This window comes from Schistocerca piceifrons, chromosome 2 (assembly GCF_021461385.2).
Source record: "Schistocerca piceifrons isolate TAMUIC-IGC-003096 chromosome 2, iqSchPice1.1, whole genome shotgun sequence".
Lineage (NCBI taxonomy): Eukaryota > Metazoa > Arthropoda > Insecta > Orthoptera > Acrididae > Schistocerca > Schistocerca piceifrons.
Genome location: NC_060139.1, coordinates 836,860,783 through 836,882,200, shown reverse-complemented (window position 1 = coordinate 836,882,200; position 21,418 = coordinate 836,860,783). Strand labels below are relative to the sequence as shown.

Sequence of the window (21,418 nt, the reverse complement as noted above, 5' to 3'; positions counted from 1 at the left end):
AGGTACAACGGTTTCTGTTTTTTTTTTTTCAATAAATGCCTCCTACATAAATCTGTGTATTTATCCCATCGTCGAAACACATATTCAATAAGAAAAATACGTTTCTCAGTTGAAATCACCATAATTTGTAAACATATAAAACATCTACACACTACACATCGCTTTCAGTAACTTTCATCAACTGAACTAAACAGTAACATGTTACGCAACAGCAGAACTAATTAAAAAACAATCGCGTATAAAAACAGTTCTTGCAAATGGTGTTCTGGCAACTTCGTTTCGGACCGCCAACGTAATCTGCATTCGTAGTCCGTACTCTCCAATGCACAGCGACTTTCCGAACGCACTGTATAGTTCCTTGAGATACCACATAATGGAAAAAAATGCTAGTAAATGTACTATTCTACAATAAAAATCGAAACATCTCAGAAGCAACTTTCTTAAATGGCAACGAAAATAATTAATTCGTCCCCTTCCTCAAAGTGCACAATGAACAAGCCTTTTGCGAAAGAAATTCTTAATTATGTTTCTGAAATGAAAGTGCAAAAGAGGGTTTACATTAAAATACAGAGAAATGCTATTTTTATTAACTTTATAGACAGTACATCACACAATGTTTATGTACAGTTGAACAAAGTGTTATAAAATCTTTATATGAACACAAATATCGCTCTGAATATCAGAGCTACAAGAGGAGACAGATTAGGAACTACAACATAGATAGTTTGAGCCACTCTCTGACTCTAGTAAGTTGTCGTACAATTGTCAATAAAATTTATTCTTAATGGCACCCGTGAACAATCATTCTAGCTTACTCTCGTACAAAAGTATTGTCTCATGACATATGTATGAACTCAAAGATTAATTAAACTATATCTTTTAATCTCGCAATGTTATTAGAACCAACTCTGTTAAGCGTTGAAGTAATACAAAAGAATTTTGGGACAAATTGGTTTGTTATAAACAACCTCTTTGCACAGCATATCCTCGTTGACAGAAAGCAACAGTTTTTCAAATCTGTGTAGGGCTCATGTCACGTTTCAAGTGCATTTCCCTTCGTTATGGCTTCTTTATGACGAAAAAAATTAAAACTTAGCGCACCGTTCAAATAGTCTTTCTCAAGACAACAATTTGCAAAAGTGGTGTCACAGAAAGCGTTCATGACAACATACATATACTTCCATGATTGGAGCTGAGAAATGTAATTTTTATACACAACATGAACTTGAGATATCCTCGGGGCAATGTTGGTCCGTCGCTACAGGCAAACTCTGTAACATACCCAGCCCGGAAAAGTCATAGTCTGTTCATTTCCGTCCAGTTTCCGCCATTTGTGTGTGCATGCCATTCGTTCTCTTGAATTTGCTTCTCTGGGATGCTTTATTTCTCCATTTCTCTATTTTCGTCGAATAGCCAGCTCTCCATCCACAAATCCCTGCTGAGTGCAATCCTGAAAAATGAAAAAAGTACACCAAAAACGAAGTGTTTGTGTATTGAATGATTTTCTTACATTCTTAAGTGCTCTAAATCAGTTTGTCCCAATATATTCAATGTTCACAGCGTACACTACACTCTATTTTTACATTTTATTCGGTACTCATATCGTCTGCAGTGCACGTGTTCTCTGCAAAGATCCTTCCCTCATGACATATTACTTAGTTTTAAAGATGTCTTGTCTGTTTGATATGTTGAAAATTAGTAAGATAGTGTACCTGTAGACTTACTTGTAAGAGAATCTAATCGCAAGCTAACCTCTCACGGATGTGCACTTAATGTACTGTATACTACCAGAAACTTTCGTTATTAAATTAGACCACTCTACATAATAATACAAATCTAATCAGCCTCTCTGCGCGAGGAGTGACAGCAGAAATTATCTCGTGATTAATCAGTTACTGTTATAAGGTTTGTTTCTTTTATTATTTCCATGTTTGGTAAGTTCCTATGGGACGAAACTGCTGAGGTCATCGGTCCCTAGGCTTACGCACTACTTAATCTAACTTAAACTAACTTACGCTAAGGACAACACACACCCCCGCCCGAGGGAGGACTCGAACCTCCGACTGGGGCAGCCGCACGAACCGCCACAAGGCGTCTCTAGACCGCACGGCTACCCCACGCGGCTCCATTTTTGGCATTTGCATTTTATTGTGTATTTGTTTAGAGGAGACGATCTCTGTAGACTTCTCGCATCCCTCTTGAGGATGTGCGCCAACAGAAAATTACGTAATATTTATGGATACAACTTCTTGAAACACACTTACCCTCTCTCAACCAAACAAATGCCAACAAAATTTTGCCGCGCTGTGTGGTCGCGCGGTTTGAGGCGTCATGTCACGGATTGTGCGGCCCCCCCCCCGCCGGAGGTTCGAGTCCTCCCTCGGGCATGGGTGTGTGAGTTGTTCTTAGAATAAGTTAGTTCAAGTTTAGGTTGTCGGTTCGAAACCGGTACGGCGCTGTTTGTGCAAATCAAAAGCGTTATTAACAATTGCTAGTTGCTGTTTTCTTCTTTACAAGAATCACCTTGTATTTTGTACACAGCCACGATCTAAAAAATGGCAATTTTCGACAAAATAGTGGGAAGAAAGTATTTATTCGAAGTATCATTAATACTGAGGCACTACGTTCTATGTCCGCAGCTCGTGGTAGTGCGGTAGCGTTCTCGCTTCCCACGCCCGGGTTCCCGGGTTCGATTCCCGGCGGGCTCAGGGACTTTCTCTACCTCGTGATGACTGGGTGTTGTGTGATGTCCTTAGATTTGTTAGGTTTAAGTAGTTCTAAGTTCTAGGAGACTGATGACCATAGATGTTAAGTCCCATAGTGCTCAGAGCCACTACGTTCTATTTGTGACGATATAAGTACAGAAATACAACATTAGGCTTCTAACTACTGAAACTGTGGCTCATCAAAAACTGGTTCTTACTATCTTTTAAATTTCAACACTCCAGAAGGAAGCGCAGCTTGACACAGTGACCATGCGTCATCTACCAGAGCGCGTGGACCAAATCTAGGGACGTATCGCAGAGTATTGAGAACACAACAGCACTGAAGAAGCGTTTTGTGAAAAAATTGGACTTAGAACATTTTCCATTCGCGCTCTTCAGTTGACGAAATTCGTATAAAAACATTGACACTGTCCTTTAACTTCTATTCACAAAGCAGTTAATCATTGCGGATATCTTCTGAGACACCTGCGATATCCGCATCTTCGCAAGCTATTATACACCGTGTTAACTATTACTGCGAATATCCACTGATACTGGTGTCCACGTAGCCCACTAAAACGAACTCCAAGACGACTCGGCGATGCAGCTGACGGGAGTATCTGAATGGATAGAGATCGAAATATGCTGACAGGTTCTGAACGCCTTCTAGTTACGAACGGCTTTATCTAGGAGACAACTCCTCGTTTAATGCGTCTAGCACGTCAATAAATACCATTATTTTAAACTAAGTTACTCTTAACGCTTCAGTGAGCACTACTTCCACATATCATTTCTGTTTCGTAGATGTGGATGCACTGGACACAATTTAGTCTGCTGATTAACGTTGATATAATTCAGAAAGAATCCCACACCTCTAGCCAACGTCGCTCTCGGTTTAGAGGTATCCGGTTCGATTTACTGTGGTGGAAAACATTTTCACCAGCACCGTTTGGCGGAATGCGAATTGTCGGACTTTGAAACTATGTCATCGATAGAATTCCAAAACTCTCTGTAGTCTCTCAACAACTCAGAGCAGGAGACGCTGTTTGTGCTGATCTGTCATTTGGACAGGACCTGTTAGAGAACGTATTTTCACACAAGCGACATATCATTTGGCGCCCCTTCCCAATCAAACTAAAAACTAAACCACGTCCGAACAGATGTCGGAACGCCCAGAGGTACCCAACGACCGCTGTATCATTCTCTGCCGACAGGCGTCACTGGATGCGGATATGGAGGGGCATGTGGTCAGCACGCCGCTCTCCCGGCCGTTGTCAGTTTTCGTGACCTGAACCGCTACTTTTCAGTAAGTAGTTTCGCAATTGACCCCACAAGGGCTGAGTGCAACCCAATTGCCAACAGCGCTCAAAGACCCGAAGGCTCACCCATCCGAGTGCTAGTCAAGCCCAACAGGACTTACCTTCGGTGATCTGGTGATCTGACGGGAGCGGTGTTACCGCTACGGCAATACCGTTGGCGTTGTACCTCACCTTGCCAGATCTTAATACCACTGAGAATATTTGGTAGAGTGGATCAAACGGAGCAGTCATCACACCCACAAGCTGGTAGCTGTGTGATTATCATTGAGTGCTTTCAGCTGTATATGGCATATATTAACACTATGCAGCCCGGCGACACCACAGTGGTGTCGTGAGCATAGTATGGCGCAGTGGTCGGAGACAGCTATTTAGTATCTTTTGCATTCTGTTGCTGTTTTGTTTAGATTCAAAATGTTCAAATGTGTGTGAAATCTTATGGGACTTAGCTGCTAAGGTCATCAGTACCTAAGCCTAACACTACTTAACCTAAATTATCCTAAGGACAAACACACACACCCATGCCCGAGGGAGGACTCGAACGTCCGCCGAGACGAGCGGCACAGTCCATGACTGCGGCGCCTTAGACTGCTCGGTTAATCCCGCGCGGCTTTGTTTAGGTAACAATAAGTTAACACGACAGCAAGTTTTTTGTTTTTACAAGTACTTGTGCCCTTTCATCATGGCGGACGAATGAGACAATAGGATTATTTACAATGAATGCGCGGACGTCTTGTGTGACGTCCCGGACGACTTGGCCGATTTAGAATAAGACATTGGATATCAAAAAATGAGAGATAAGCAGAATTGTAGGAAGATAGTGAAATACGACCAAGAAGAATTCGGCGAACGCTATGGTTGCCAACTGATTCAGACGAAGAAGACAGTGCACAGTGGTCAGACTTTGATTTACCGAGGACCAACAATAAATTTGATGGATTCCTGGGTCCAAACATATTTCCCAAAGATAAACAGAACGTCGAGGATATCGTAGAATTATATATTGGGAACGATCTAATTGATATATTAGCAACGAAACTAACAAGTACTAGAGTCAAATTTGTCGACGTAACGGGACCCGAACTTAGAAAATGGTTTGGGCTTGCCATCCTTATGGGAATTGTAAAAAAAGCACGAATCGATGATTTTGGTCAATGAATCCGTTGATAGACACACTGATATTTCGCAAAATGATGTCCCGCAACCGATTCAGACAAATATTAGCATTTTTACATTTTTCCGACAGCAACAATAAACCGGCTAATGCCGACCGGCTTGTCAAATTGGAATCTGTAATTGATTATTTTTCCAAAAAGTTTATGGAAACGAAACTTCCTGGCAGATTAAAACTGTGTGCCCGAGTGAGACTCGAACTCGGGACCTTGCCTTTGGCGGGCAAGTGCTCTACCAACCTTTTTTTTTTTTTTTTTTTTTTTTTTTTTTTTTTTTTTTTTTTTTTTTTCTTTTTTTTAATCATTGGGTTTGGTCGTTGCGGCGCTGAGCTACCGTGCCGGCATATGTTCGTTGCGGACGTCCGATGACAGCCATTCAGGTTCTTTGTTGATCCGGGTAGCTAACCTTCTGACCGAGCACGCTGAGCTATCGTGGCGGCATCAACTGAGCTACCCAAGCACGACTCACGCACCGTACTGACAGCCTTACTTCTGCCAGCACCTCGTCTGCGCAAGGTTCGCAGGAGAGCTTCTGTAAAGTTTGGAAGGTAGGAGCTGAATTCTTCTTGGTCGTATTTTACTATCTTCCTACGATTCTGCTTAACTTTCATTTTTTTATATCCAATGTCTTATTCCAAATCGGCCAAGTCGTCCGGAACGTCAGACAAGACGACCGCTCATTCGTTGTAAATAATCCTATTGTCTCTTTTGTCCGCCATGATGAAAAGGCCCAAGTACTTACAAAAACAAAAAACTTGCTGTCGTGTTAACTTATTGTTACCTAAGCAAAACAGCAACAGAATGCAAAAGATACTTAAGTGCTGTCGCCGGCCACTGCGCGATACTATGCTCACGACACCACTGTGGTGTCGCCGGCCACTGAGCGATACCATGTAGACGACATCACAGTGGAGTCGCCGGCTGTTGACCGCTGTTTCGCGCACGACACCACTGTGGTGTCGCCGGACGGCATAGTGTTAATATATGCCATATACAGCTGAAACCACTCAGTGATAATTAGACAGCTACTAGCTTGTGGGTATGATGACTGCTCCGTTTGGTCCACTCTACCAAATAGTCACAATGGTATTAAGATCTGGCTAGGGGAGGTACGGCGCCAACGGCAGAGGATGATACGGCGGTCGATCGGTACCTTTGCGCTTTCGGAGACCTGTTCGGACGTGGTTTAGTTTTTAGTTTGATTGAGAAGGGGCGCCAAATGATATGTCCTTGTGTGAAAATATGTTCTCTAACAGCACAAAAAGCGTCTCCCTGCCCTTAGTTCTTGAGAGACTACAGAGAGTTTTGGAATTTTTATCGACGACATAGTTTCAAAGTCAGATAATTCCCATTCCGTCAAACGCTGGTGGTGAAAATTTCTTCCACCACCGCAAATCGAACCGGATACCTCCAAACCGAGAAAAGCGTGCATTAGCGACGTTGGCTACAGGTGCGAGTTTCTTTCTGGACAGTATCAACGTCATCCAGCAGACTAAATTGTGTCCAGTGCATCTACATGTACGAAAGAGGAATCGTATGTGGAAGTAGAGATCACTGAAGCGTTAATAGTAAGGCACACAGTTTTAATCTGCCAGGAAGTTTCCTATTAGCGCACACTCCTCTACAGAGTGAAAATCTCATTCTTTAAAGGAACGTTTAATCTAAGTCAAAACATCTCATCTGATGAAGGAATGATACCGTGGCGTGGACGGTTAAATTTTAAAGTGTACAATCCGTCGAAAATTACGAAATATGGCATACTCATTCGGTTGCTGTGATTCGAGTACGGCATACATTTCCTCATTCAAGATATATTCCGGCGCTGGACATCCATTAGCAAAAATAGTGATGGAACTATTGACACCTTCTGATGGAAACTGGCATCACCTCTGCAGGGATAATTATTATAACAGTGTAGAACCTGCAGAGAAGTTACTTGAAAAGAAAATTCGAGTTTGTGGAACGATACGACAAAATAGAGGATTTCAGGAAAATTGAAACGGGCAAAAGTCAATGTGTTTGAAGCTTGTCATCAACGGAAAGGTGAGAAGCGGCCGGCGACAATCCAAGTTAATCCGAACCAGCGCTGCCGGGGCAAAGCGAATAAATTTGTACAAGATGTGCGGACGGCAAAGTATGAAGAAGCTTGCGGACTGTCTTGTTCGCCGACAAGAGGCTGCGTTGCACGGTATTAGTGTGGTGCCTTTTGACAGCGACTGGATTTTTGTCCGGAGTGCTTGCTTACTTCCTCCTCGCTTGACTCTACTCTATCGGCGGCGGCTCGGCTCGGCGCGGTACGTACCGGAGTCGGGCTACTGGTGTGCTAATCGCAGGCGCAGAGCAGGCCGGCGTTCCCTCGCCGCCGCTGGACCGGACGCCTCCTGCGGCGCCTGGCGCGCCGGTTCTTGTTCCTCCGCTTCTTCCTGCCTGCTGTCTTCGCTGCAAATGAAAGAGGGCGGCTGTAGCGCGGTTTGCATGCATATTCAAAAACTTTATCCTACTCTCTATATCTGCAGACACACCCTGCATATTTATGGCGTCTAACTCTGAATGCAAATATACCACTAATTGCATGAAATACAATCCACAGTACCTGTCTGGCTAGCATTTTACTATTCCCTTATTTTAATGAGCGCTGATACTTTACGATGAAGAAGGAAAACAATAATAAAATTTGTTTGGTTTTTAGGGTTCCCTACCTAAAAAGGTAAAAACGGAACCCTGATAGGACCAGTTTAAATGACCAGATTGTTCATTCTGTTCTTGAATCATTTTCAGTGTGGTACTTGAAAATGGACAAAGGCCAAAAGGCCATAACGCCAAAAGGCCATATATATGCAGTGTGGTCCACTGATAGTGACCAGGCCAAATATCTCACGAAATAAGCATCAAACGAAAAAACTACAAAGAACGAAACTCGTCTAGCTTGAAGGGGGAAACCAGATGGCGCTATGGTTGGCCCGCTAGATGGCGCTGCCATAGGTCAAACGGATATCAACTGCGTTTTTTTAAATATGAAATCCCATTTTTAGTACATATTCGTGTAGTACGCAAAGAAATATGAATGTATCAATTGGACCACTTTTTTTCGCTTTGTGATAGATGGCGCTGTAATAGTCACAAACGTATAAGTACATGGTATCAGGTAGCATTCTGCTTGCGAAGACGGTATTTGCTTCGTGTTAAAATGGACCGTTTACCAATTGCGGAATAGATCGATATCATGCTGATGTATGGCTATTGTAGTCAAAACGGGCGTGTGCTATGTATGCTGCTCGGTATCCTGGACGACATCATCCAAGTGTCACGTCCACCGTGCTTTCCGACGGACTCGGAAAATTCCAGCAGGACAATGCGACACCCCACACGTCCAGAATTTCTACAGAGTGGCTTCAGGAGCACCCTTCTGAGTTTAAACATTTCCGCTGGCCACCAAAGTCCCAGACGTGAACATTATTGAGCATATCTGGGATGCCTTGCAACGTGCTGTTCAGAAGATATCTCCACCCCCTCGTACTCTTACGGATTTATGAACTGCCCTGCAGGTTCCATGGTGTCATTTCCCTCCAGCACTACTTTAGACATTAGCCGAGCCCATGACACGTCGTGCTGCGAAACTTCGGCTTGCTCGCGGGGACTCTACACGATATCAGGCAGGTGTACCAGTTTCTTTGGCTCTTCAGTGTACTATGAGCGTGAGAGGTGCTTCTAAAGTCGGTCGTGCTAGAAGGGCTGCATCTGCTATACTTTTCTTAGCTACTTCGAACATGTTATCCAGTGACTCTGGTCACTGCTTGACATTTTATCTCTAACCTTAGGACCAACTAAAGCTGAGATAAGAGACTCTTAGACTTCTGCTGCATGAAGTGGGTGACATCGATAAAAGTTAATGACTCGCAGGAATCTTCGCAGTCTATTAGCAGTTTCTGGCCCTGGTATACTTAAAATAGCTTCGACTTGCAGCAGTAATGGCAGTGATCCGCATGATGATACGAGGTGGCCTAAAATGGTAATCTTTGCCTAGCCATAAACACACTTTAAGGTGTTCCTCATTACCCTCTATTTGTCAAGTCGTTTTACCTCAAACTGGTGCTGTTTATGTTCCTCTGCGGTTTCTGAAAAAATGATAGATATGCAAAGCAATAACGCAATCCTTATAAAACTAAATCTATAAACATTTGCCATGTATACGCAGCATTTCTCAATCCGAACATCATACACAGGCTTTCATATACGCTAAACGGCGTTATAATGGCCGTTTTCGGAATGTCTCTTTCAGCTACATCAATATGGTTCAAATGGCTCTGAGCACTATGGGACTTAACTTCTGTGGTCATCAGTCCCCTAGAACTTAGAACTACTTCAACCTAATTAACCTAAGGACATCACACAAATCCATGCCCGAGGCAGGATTCGAACCAGCGACCGTAGCGGTCGCACGGTTCCAGACTGTAGTGCCTAGAACCGCTCGGCCACACCGGACAGCCACGTGAATACGTGTCTATGCTGTTGCGCGATTAGTACGCTAAAGACTCTTACCAACATAATGCAAAATTATGATCCCTCAATAGGGGAACAGAGTAGCGACAAAGTAGTGTCCTATCATTCAGCGCATAGTAATCACCACATGGTCAACATGCACCGTTCTTCTTTGGTTCTAAATGTAGGTGTGACAACGAGGGTCAGCTAGGTGGGCGAATGATGCCTTCCTTCAATACAGTATTAATTTCCGCCTTGGAAACGGTATGTCGATTAGGGGCAAGACGTCTGGGTCTTCATGAAGTAAGTGGACCTGCAATAGTGTCGGTATAATATGTAGCGTTGTGACATACCTTTCGTGGGGCTCCAGGAGGCATCGTGATACCAGAAAACTGTTCTAGAAGTTTAGCGTACCCATTGCCCTTTGACTGGATCAGTTTGGCGCAATGTACTGTCGCGCAACGTTGGAATCCATAGGCAGATATCCCGGTGACGTAGCCTATTGCAAGAGCTTTGGTGACGTCTGGCAGCAGAAGATAATGCGCTAAAAAATCGTCTCCGATTATTGGTTCGTTCACAACCACTACTGTGAAATTTCACGCCAAGGCAGATCCTGCTCGGTCTGCTGAATCCCGTACGTCGAGATAGTTAAATTATTATCCGCGGAAAATCAAAACGAGGTGGCCGGTCGGTATTTGTGTAACCGGGCCCACGGGAAAATACGTAGGTCAGAACCGGTGTCCACCAAAATCTTGGGTCCTGTCATGCGGCCTGTAGTGGAGAGGCGCAAGGACTACGACTGTATATTTCAAGCAATTAGTTTCTCCTGTCGTTTACCACTGAGGAAGGCACACGGCAAAGTTCACTTGTGTGCCCGGTCTCTGAACTTCTCGTACCAACACAGGTCTGTCTGGGGTGAATTGTCGGCTACTGGGGAATTCGCTGGGGAACGACTTCTCGACCTTCTGGAGAACCATCCTTTACCATTCCGGTCAGAGACCAGTTCACCCATGTACTGACTCAGCGCGTGCACTGTGTTCATGAGACTGTCACAATCCGCTCGTGTGACCACCGACGTTGTTCCAGGACAAAAGTCGGTGCTATCACGTCCTGATCCGCAAAGGAAAACATTCTTACAGGCCACTGCCCCATCACTTGCGTCCAGTGCGTGGTAGCGCGCAGAAACGCTTCTACAGGAATGATCAGATGTGGTATCAACACTCCAAGCAAGTTAGATTAGGATTTTACGTCCTCTAGACGACAGGATCATTAGAGATGGAATAAAACTTTGGACAGGACAAGGGTAGGGAAAGAAATCAGTTGTGCCTTTTCGAATTATCCGTACTTAAACGATGTACAGAAATCACGGGAGACCTAATTCTAGACCTCCTCAGGGGTATTGTTCGCTGTCCTCCAGAATGCGAATCCAGTCAGCAATGCGTCGCCTCAACTAATCGAGAAGAAGCCCTGCTACTTGCCACTGCCTGGTGAGTGGAGTGTCCGGCAACGCCTGCTGAAACCGCATTTGCGGGTACACTGGCAGATTTACAATCGGTTCAATTCTCATTGACCAATTTCTCCACAGCCTGCAAAACTGCAGATACACTATTACCTACACATATTGGTTGTTCACAAAATAACGAACCAAATTTAGAAGTCTAAACTACGTGGCCCTGCTGCAAATTCTTAACTAGGTCCTACGATGTCATCTGCCATCTACGATGTTCAGTTATCTCATGCTCGATTGAAGAAGTTGTTTTAATCTCGAAGGATAGAGCTCTGCTGTTACGTCTGTGTGGCGTACAGAAACTCTAGTCAGAATCTCTGACTTTCGCAGGCAGTGTCTTCCTGCTCAGACGTACACTGCATCTTCTCTGTGTTTTCAGAACATCGTTGTGAGGCAATGTAGTAAGCACGCACAAGGAGACTGGATTTAGCCAATAATGTTCAAGTCTGGGAACTTTGGTGACCAGCGGAAGTGTTTCAACTCAGAAGAGTGTTCCTGGAGCTACTCTTTGGCGATTCGGGACGGGTGGGATGTCGCATTATCATGCTGGAATCGCCCAAGCCCATCGGAATGCACAATGGGGATGACTGGATGCAGGCGATCAGGTGATCAGACAAGATGCTTAAGTGTGTGTCACCTGTCAAAGTCGTATCTAGACTTATCTGGGGTCCCACATCACTACAACTGCACACGCCCCACACCAGTGCAGAGCCTCCACCAGCTTGAACAGTCACCTACTGACACGCAGAGTCTATGGGTTCATCAGGCTATCTCCATACCCGTACACGTCCATCCGTTCGATACAATTTGAAGTGAGACTCGTCCGACCAGTAACATGTTTCCAGTCATCAACAGTCCAATGTCGGTGTTGACGGGCCCAGGCGAGGCGTAAAGCTTTGTGTCGTGCACTCATCAACGGTACACGAGTGGGCCTTCGGCTCCTAAAACAAATGTCGATGATCTTTTGTTGAATGGTTCGCACGTTGACACTTGCTGATGGCCCAGCATTCAAATCTGCGATGTTTGCGGAAGGGTGCGTTAGTGTCACGTTGAAGGGTTCTCTTCAGTCGTCGTTGGTCCCGTTCTTGCTGGATCTTTTTCCGGCCGCTGCGATGTCGGAGATTTGATTTTTTACCGATCTCCTGATATTGATGGTACACCCGTGAAATGGTCGAACTGGAAAGTCCTCACTTCATCGCTACCTCGGAGATGCTGTGTCCCATCGCTCGTGCGCCGACTGTAATACCACATTCAAATTCACTTAAATCTTAATAACCTGCCATTGCAGCGGCAGCAACCGATCTAATAACTGCACTAGACAAGTGATGGCTTATATAGGCGTTGCGACCGCAGCGCCGTATTCTGTTTCCATAACTCTGTATTTGAACATGCATGCCTATACCAGTTTCTTTGGTGCTTCAGCGTATTTGTTCTACATGTCTGTGGACAAAGGACAACAGAAGTGGCTTGACGAAAAAGAATCTGACCATGGCTACACACATCTCCCCATGCAGAGAGGACGCTAAAATCTGAACAAAACAACCACTTGCGTTGTTGGCCACAAAGTGTATGTGGTGGAGACTACAGTCAACACAATTTCCGCGGTATTTTGCTATACGTTAGTTAGTGTTGTGCTGAACAAGTGTAACACGGTCCTGTTTTATTGCTGCTTCTAAAATAACTGTGTAGACACTATTCCACGCCAGTTTCATTAAAAACACAGTTGTGACACTCGTGGATGAATGGAGCTTGCCATTAGTCGAACCAGGATTTTTCTTTTTCTTTTGCTAAGAAATACCTCTTTGCCCGTTTTGTGGTCACTAGCTGTTGCGTGTTTTTGTGGGTGAGAGAATATATGGTTTGAACGTTATACAGCTCTATACTGACTTATTTTACAATGAATTAACGTTTATGGTAACGTTTATGGCAACGTTTACGTATGGGGTGATATTTCGACGCAAGCAGAGGCATGGCCTGAAGAAGGTACAGATAATTTGCAGACAAAAATTTGTCTTCCAGTTGTTTGTTCGGTTAACGGTTTATCAACAACCAGCGTTGAAGTTTTTTCTTAACACGAACAATAGAAATCACCTGTCGCTGGGATAGGCAGCCTCGAACGGTTGTTATAAGTACCCGCACGGAATACTTCCTGGTGTAGAGACACATTTCGTTACATGAGCCTTGAAAGGAAAAATACATTCTCAGACACAAATTATGTTTCAATCTGACGATAAGCCACGAAAGTATTGTGAACTGATGAATGATATGGTAAATATAACAGTACATCTAGGCATTCTAAACGCCTTTAAATTCCTCTCCATTCTCTTTCAAGTACAAAACAGCGTGTATGATACCATTGCATTCAAACCCTGTTTTCATTTGTTCGTTTTAAGAGATGCAGAATCATACACAGGAGAGATGGGCACACTGCAAACTGACTGTCGAGGTGTGTGGTTGATGGACGGCTCCAATATTTCCAACCACATCAGAAGTTCAACTGACATGTTCACATTCAGACAAAAATAGGTATATATCTAATGTAACTAAATTAACGTTAAGAACTGTTTTAGTCTGATAAATGTAAATGCAAAATATTTATATGAAATAAAGATCATATACTGTAGCTGTAAGCAAAACAGTATCCCAGAAGACAGTTTTTGAATTTGTGGCAAGGAAATGTTGTTCTGAGGCTAGTTAGAGGTAATGTCCGGTAATGTCTGCAAGAAAGTATACTGCGTGTTTAGTCAGGATGGTGGCAAGGGGAGGGGGGGGGGAGGGGGGAGGGGCTATGGGGGCCATAGCTCCCACCCTACATGGCGTATCATATTACACTGGATAATATGACTTCAGAAATCAACAAATATATAACTTCAGAAATCAGAGAATATTTTTTTTATAAATACGTAGCAATACAGGTGGCAATGTATTCAAAACACCTTTTAACAAAAGAATAAGAGCGGCAAATAACTTACTACCTAAACCAATAAATATCACTTAACTTAAAATAGGCGTCTTGTTATTTATTAATTTACATTTTTTTCCCCGAACTCCAAAACAGTTACCAAAAGCTACTTTAAGCAACACCAAATTTTACCAGTTTGTCGGTAGAGGACCCCAACTTTCCTTTTGTTAAGCCATATTCCATTCCTTCAAACCCCCTCCCGCTGCTGCTACGGTCGCAGGTTCGAATGCTGCCTCGGGCATGGAGGCGTGTTAGTTAGGTTTAACTAGTTCTAAGTTCTAGGGAGCTGATGATCTTAGAAGTTAAGTCCCATAGTGCTCAGAGCCAAAGAAATTTCTGAAAAAAAAAAAATAATTGCAGGGGAGTCAAAATGTTCAACAAAGGGGTTTGGAAAATGATTTCGGTCAAGGTGGGAGACGCCAGGGTCATAATAGCCAATGGTGGGCGGAATTTAGATTTGAACCGCGTAAAGGATTGACTGTAAAGTTCACTGTCTTTGATCCCCACGGGAAGAACCATCCTGTACCGAACTGTTTTTATGAACTTTTCAGGGGAAATTACCATGGAATGACAAAAGAACTGTACGTTTTGTCGTGTTGCAGTTGGGACTATTAAATATTAAAAGATTTAGCACTTTCACTTCGAGCGAGAATTTAAAGTCAAGTTCTCGTCGGCGGATGAACAATAAAATTTGAGATTACAGTCCAACAACATTTGAGATTACAATTATTCGTTCCAAATTTGTATAGTAAATAAGGGGGCGCATATAATTCCAAAGAATGGAACATAAATCAAGCAAAGTATCCGTGTGTAAGGGTTAACGAAACTCACTTGTTTGAGGTCTTGATTATTCGATTACCTTGTGCGGCTAGGAAAAAATTAATTGGTAAATTCTGGGACAATATCCAAGTATGAGTAAAAAGTTTAGTCTAGTCAGATTGTCTATACATGTCTCAAGGGAATTCTGTTAGTTAATCAAAACCAAATTCTGTAAACAAGAGGCAAATGATACGAAATGACAAGGGAAACAGGATTCATTAGGTGAATTTTGGACAGGTCGTGGATAAATATGTTAATAATGTTAGAGGATGCAGGCGAGATTGTCAGCCACAAAACCAAAGATACCAGCGACAGGACAGGCCACTTTCGAGAAATAACAGGGTTAATGCCAGTATTGGGCAGGACGACGACGAGGTGCCGTACCCCAGTAGAATAAGCCAGTAGTAGTTCACCATATCAAAAGTGCTCTAAATTTCCAATTTTACAGGTACTGCTGATGAGGAAGAGACCTTAACTTAGGAGTGCAAAGAACGACAGGTATGCAATTTCGTATTTGTTCGATGTCAAGGATGACAGGACTAAGAGACGATCTAATGGAGGAGACGGAAATGAAAAACGCAATTCAGACTAGGGCTACAGTGAAGGATAGAAGACAAGAAGTATCCAGTATTGTGTTTATTGACTATAAAAAGATGTTAGTTTCATTAGTAAGAATTTATGGTAATGAATAATGGATAAATAGGAGAAGTTACGATTCCAGTGAAGGAAATAACAAAATTAACCGACAGTGTGGACAGAAACGTATATGGGCAAGCCTATACGAATTTCCGAACAGAGTACATGCATTTCCAAGTGTGCTATCACAAGTAGATTAAATATTTGACGTGGTTTAGGCTCGCTGTGAAATAATGAAGTGAGTATGCCTATTGCGAAATGAAAGAAGAGTATAGAATATTGGAGGAGAAGAATGGGAATAAAATTTAGTAGCGATCCAGGGGACTTTCCAGAAGATGCAAATAATGTCTGGATAATTACAGCGGAACGTAGTTATGGTGATACTAACATAGTGGTGCAAGGAAGATATAGAGGAGAAATTTATAGAGTCCCAAAATTTACAAGATAGAGGAAGCTGTTATAGGGGGAGGAGTAGAAGAATTGGTTATGTGACAATATGGGCTTGGTAGTAGGAATGAGAGAGGAGAAAGATTTATTGACTTTTGCAAGAAATTTCAGCTAGTAATAGCGAATACTCTGTTCAAGGATCACAGAAGGAGGGGTATACTTGGAAAAAGCCAGGAAATATGGAAGATCTCAATTAGAATACACCATGGTCAGAAAGAGCCTCCGAAATCAAATATTGGACTTTGAGGAGCGCCCAGTAGCAGATACAGACTCAGATCGCTGTTTAGTAACGATGAAGGGTAGGCTGAAGTTCAAAGAGACTAGTCAGGTAGAATCAATGCGCAAAGAAGTGGTATACGGAACTACCAAGGAATGAAGCAAAACGCTTAAAGTTGGTGGGTATAGATACTGCGATAATGAATAGCTCAATAGGCAGTTCAGTTGAAGACGAATGGACATCTCGAAAAAGAGCTATCACAGAAGTTGGAAAGAAAAACGTAGGTACCAGCAAGATAAGTGCAAAGAAAACCTGGGTAACAGAAGAAACACTTCAGTTGATCGACGAAAGAAGGAAGTACAAAAATGTTCAAGGAAATTGAGGAATTCAGAAGTACAAGTCCCTCAGGAATGAAATAAATAGGAAATACAGGGAAGCTAAGGCTAAATGGGTTCACGAAAAATGTGATGAAATCGAAAAAGAAATGATTGTCGGAAGGACTGAGTCAGCATATAGAAAAGGCAAAACAACTTTCGGTGAAATTAAAAGCAAGGGCGGTAACATCAAGAGTACAAAGTGAATTCCTCTGTTAAATGCAGAGGAGAGAGGAGATAGGTGGAAAGAGTACACTGACGGTATCTATTAGGGAGACAATTTGTCTGATATGATAGAAGAGGAAACAGGATTCGATATAGAAGAGATACGGGATCCAGTATTAGAATCTGAATTTGAGAGACGTTTGGAAAACTCGAGATGGTTCAAATAGCTCTGAGCACTATGCGACTTAACTTCTGAGGTCATCGGTCGCCTAGAACGTAGAACTAATTAAATCTAACTAACCTAAGGACATCACACACATCCATGCCCGAGGTAGGATTCGAACCTGGGATCCTAGCGGTTGCTGGGCTCCAGACTGTAGCGCCTAGAACCGCACGGCCAAAACTTGAGATTAAATAAGTTTAGGTGGAAGGGACAGATAACATTTGAGCAGAATTTCTAAAATCAATTGGGGAATTGACAACAAAACAACTATTCATATTGGGGTGTGGAATGTATGAGACTGTAGATATACCATCAGACTTTCGGAAAGATATCATGCATATAATTCTGAAGATAGCCAGACCCGACAAGTGCGAGAACTATCTCACAATCAGATTAACAGTTCATGCATCCAAGTTGCTGACAGGAATAATATACAGAAGAACGGAAAAGAAAACTGAGGATCTGGTAGTTGGCGATCACTTTGGGTTTAGTAAAGGAAAGACATCAGAGAGGCACTTCTGACGCCGCTGTTGATAATGGAAGAAAATCTGAAGAAAAATCAAGATAACTTCATAGGGTTTGTCGACCTGGAAAAGGCACTCGGATGTGTAAATTGATGCAAGATGTTCGAAATTATAATAAGAATAGGGGTAAACTATAGGGAAAGACAGGTAATACACAATACGTCCAAGAACCAAGAGGTGACAATAAAACTGGCAGACAAAAAACGAAGTGCTGGGAGTAAAAAGGATGTAAGACCGAGATGTTGTCTTTCGTCCCTAGTGTTCAATCTATACCTAGAAGAAGCTATGACGGAAATAAAAGAAAGGTTCAAGAGTGAGACTTAAATCCAAGGTGAAAGGATATGAAAGATAAGATTGGCTAATGACATAGCTATCCCAGTAAAAGTGAAGAATTACAGGAAGGCGGAAGAACTACAGAAAGACGAAATAGTGAAAAGTATCAAGAATGAGAACAGCGAGAAACTTAACATCAGGATTGGTGATAACGAAGTTGATGAAGTTAAGGAATTCTACTACATAGGTTGTAAAATAACCCATGACAGACGGAGCAAGGAGGACATAAAATCAGATTAGCACTGGCAAAAGGGGCATTCCTGGCCTCTTAATTTGAGGAAGAAATTTCTGAGACTGTACCTTTGGAGCACAGCACAGCATTGTATGGCAGTGAAACATGCACTGTGGAAAAACTAGAAGAAAAGGGAATCGAAGCATTTGAGATGTGGTGCTACAGGATAATGTTGAAAATTATGTGGACTGATAAAGTAAGGAATGAGAAGGATCTGAGAGGAATCGGCGACGAATGGAAATAAGGAGAACACTGACAAGAAGAAGGAATAAGATAGTAGAGCTGTTAAGACATTAGAAAATGACTTCCATGATACTGGAAGCAGCTGTAGAGGGTAAAAATTGAGGAAGAAGACAGAGACTGGAATACGTCCAGGAAGTAATTGAGGATTTGGTTTCAGTTGGAAAGACAAAAAGATGAAGCAGCTTCAGCGGCTATTACATTAGTATCGACATGTGTTCTCTGAGAGGTCAATGGTTGTTATTTGTCAGTAGCCACAGTTTAGTGGCGCCAGGGTACAATATGAGTTCACTGAGGGGTTATAGCGTTAGTGTTTCATCTGTCGCGTTCACTGGCGTCCAAATGGCACTCGGGAGGCCAGCTTGTGCAGCTTCTGCTTTGGCTCTGAAAGCAGTAACTGTGCTGAGTTTAGAGATGAACTGTGTTTGCAACGTTCATTCTAGGCTAAACCCATGCTCTACCGACGAGTATGTACGCCTTCTGAACAGCTTCAGTCATTCAAACTGAGTGACATTGTGAGCCAGCGGGAAAGTGGACAGATGTATCGACGGATTGCTGCACGTGTTGGGCGCAATGTACCAGTAATGTGTCGCTGATTTCAGCGGTGTTGTGTGGAAAATTTCCGCATCTGCAGACCAGGTTCTGGATCTCCACGTAATACAGACATACGCCAAGATCGACGCACTGTGCGAGCAACAGTGGGAGACTGAACATCATCCAGGGACGAAATCTCAGCACATGTTACATTTGCTGTATTGTCATGACTACCGGAAACTGTGTGATTGCAGTAGGACTGAGATCACATGTACCTCAGGCCAGGCTACCACTGTCACGACGACACCACCAAATATGGCAGCTCTGGTATCGTGAAAGAGTTGATTGAAAAGTGGGATGGTGCTCTGTCGTCTTCAGCAACGAGAGTAGGTTCTGTCTGTATGTGAGTACTGGACATAAGCGTGTGGCGACATGCCTATTCCAGAATGCATTCGCCCACGACACACAGCTCCCATCCCACGTTTCATCTCATGGGGGCCATCAGTTACAACTCATAGTCACGTTTAGTGTTTCTGCAGGTCAAAGAAACCAAGTCCACTACATTACGCAGCCTTTTATCCCCATGCCAGCGCCATTTCTTCTACAGGAAGGTGATACACTTTTCCCAACAGGACAAAGCACTTCTGCATACGTCTGCTGAAACGCAACTTTCTCTTCCTGGTGCACAACAGCTGTCCTGATCAACAAGATCACAAGATGTCTCGCCTATTGAACATTTATGGGACATGATTTAATGGGAATTCACTCGTTTCCCAGAGCCTGCAAGAACTATTATTGAATTGCAACAAAAGGCGCAAGATGCTTGCCCCAGTCTAGCACAGGAAACAGCTTGGCACCTTTATGGTCGTTTGCATTCAGAATACACAACAGCAATGCCACCAGAGGTGGGTATGCTGTATAACGATGAGAGTGCTTGTGAACTTTGTAGTGTAACACTTGCGCCTCATTTGCTCTGAATTTATCACATCCTCATTTTACGTGTCATTTCGTGTTCTATAAAATGACTTTGTCCGTTAGGGGTCGCATTTCTTTCTAGTAGTGTGCATACGTAAACTGAAATGAAATAAAAGGCGAACTTTTTCTAATCGGTAGCCTTGAGTATTGGAGAGATTATTGAAGACAAGATATATCAAAAGCTAGAGTGGAACATTACTGAAAGGCAACTGTTTATTTAACAACCCAGCGGTTCTTGTAAGAAAGCCCACTGACGATGTTTATTTAGTGCTAGAGGGAACGACTCTGAATCACTAAACTGAGGCAGAGAGAGATAGCCCACTCAACACCAAAGCGTGATATATTTTAGCTGTATGTACTATACTGATTCTACTGTCAGGTTCCACTTGCTTTAGACTCATAGAAGTGAACAATGGTCCTGTTTAATGGTAAAAGTTATAAAGCTGAAGTTTTACCTTTCAGGCTCAACATTTCTCACGCTAAATTTATCAGAGCACTTAACACAACGTTAGGTGAGGAGGTACAGTCAAAGTTGGTAATATACACTGAAGAGCCAAAGAAACTGGTACACGTGCCTAATGTCGTGTAGGGCCCTGCGAGTAAGCAGAAGTAGCGTAATACGATGTGACATGGACTCGACTAATGTCTGAAGTAGTGCTGGAGGGAACTGACACCATGAAACATGCAGGGAAACCCATAAATCCGTTAGAGTACGAGGGGGTGGAGATCTCTTCTGAACAGCAGGTTGCAAGGCATCGCAGTTATGCACAATAACATTCATGTCTGGAGAGTTTGGGAATAGCGGAAGTGTTTAAACTCAGAAAAGTGTTCCTGGAGCCACTCAGTAGCAATTATGGACGTTTGGGGTGTCGGATTATCCTGCTGGAATCGTCCAAGTCAGTCGGAATGCACAATGGACATGAATGGATAGAGGTGATCAGACAAGATGCTTATGTATGTGTCACCTGTAAAAGTCGTATCAGGCGTCCCACGCCATTACAGAGCCTCCACCAGCGTGAACAATCCCTGCTGATATGCAGGGTCCATGGATTCATGAGGTTGTCTCCATACCCGTACACGTCCATCCTCTCGATACTACTTTAAACGAGACTCGTCTGACCAGGCAACATTTTTCCAGTCATCAACAGTCTAATGTAGGTGCTGATGAGCCCAGGCGAGGCGTACAGCTTTGTGCTGTGCAGACATCAAGGGAGCAAGAGCGGGCCTTCGGCTCTGAAAGTCCGTATGTATGATGTTTCATTGAATGGTTCGCACGCTGACACTTGTTGGTGGCCCAGCACTGAAATCTGCAGCACTTTGCTGAAGGCTCGCACTTCTGTCATGTTGAACGATTCTCTTCAGTCGTCGTTGGACCCGTTCTTTCAGGATATTTTTCCGGCCGCAGCGACGTCGGAGATTTGATGTTTCACCGGATTGCTGATAGTCACGATACACTCGTGAAATGGTCGTACGGGAAAATCCCTACTTCATCGGTACCCTGTAGATTGCTGTCTCCCATTGCTAGTGCGCCAATTATAAAACCTCGTTCAGACTCACA

General features: G+C 43.2%; 1 protein-coding gene across 1 annotated transcript in view; it reads right to left on the bottom strand.

Annotated features, from left to right (window-relative positions):
- Positions 1-565: 565 nt before the first annotated feature.
- Positions 566-21,418, bottom strand: part of LOC124773493 (matrix metalloproteinase-24) — a 162,405-nt gene continuing 141,552 nt past the window's right edge. The window contains exons 9-10 of the mRNA XM_047249407.1: positions 7,496-7,632; positions 566-1,450 (exon numbers count right to left, since the gene is read on the bottom strand). Of these exons, the coding sequence (XP_047105363.1) occupies positions 7,517-7,632 (116 nt within the window). The 3' untranslated portion in view covers positions 566-1,450; positions 7,496-7,516. The remainder of the gene's footprint in view (positions 1,451-7,495; positions 7,633-21,418) is intronic.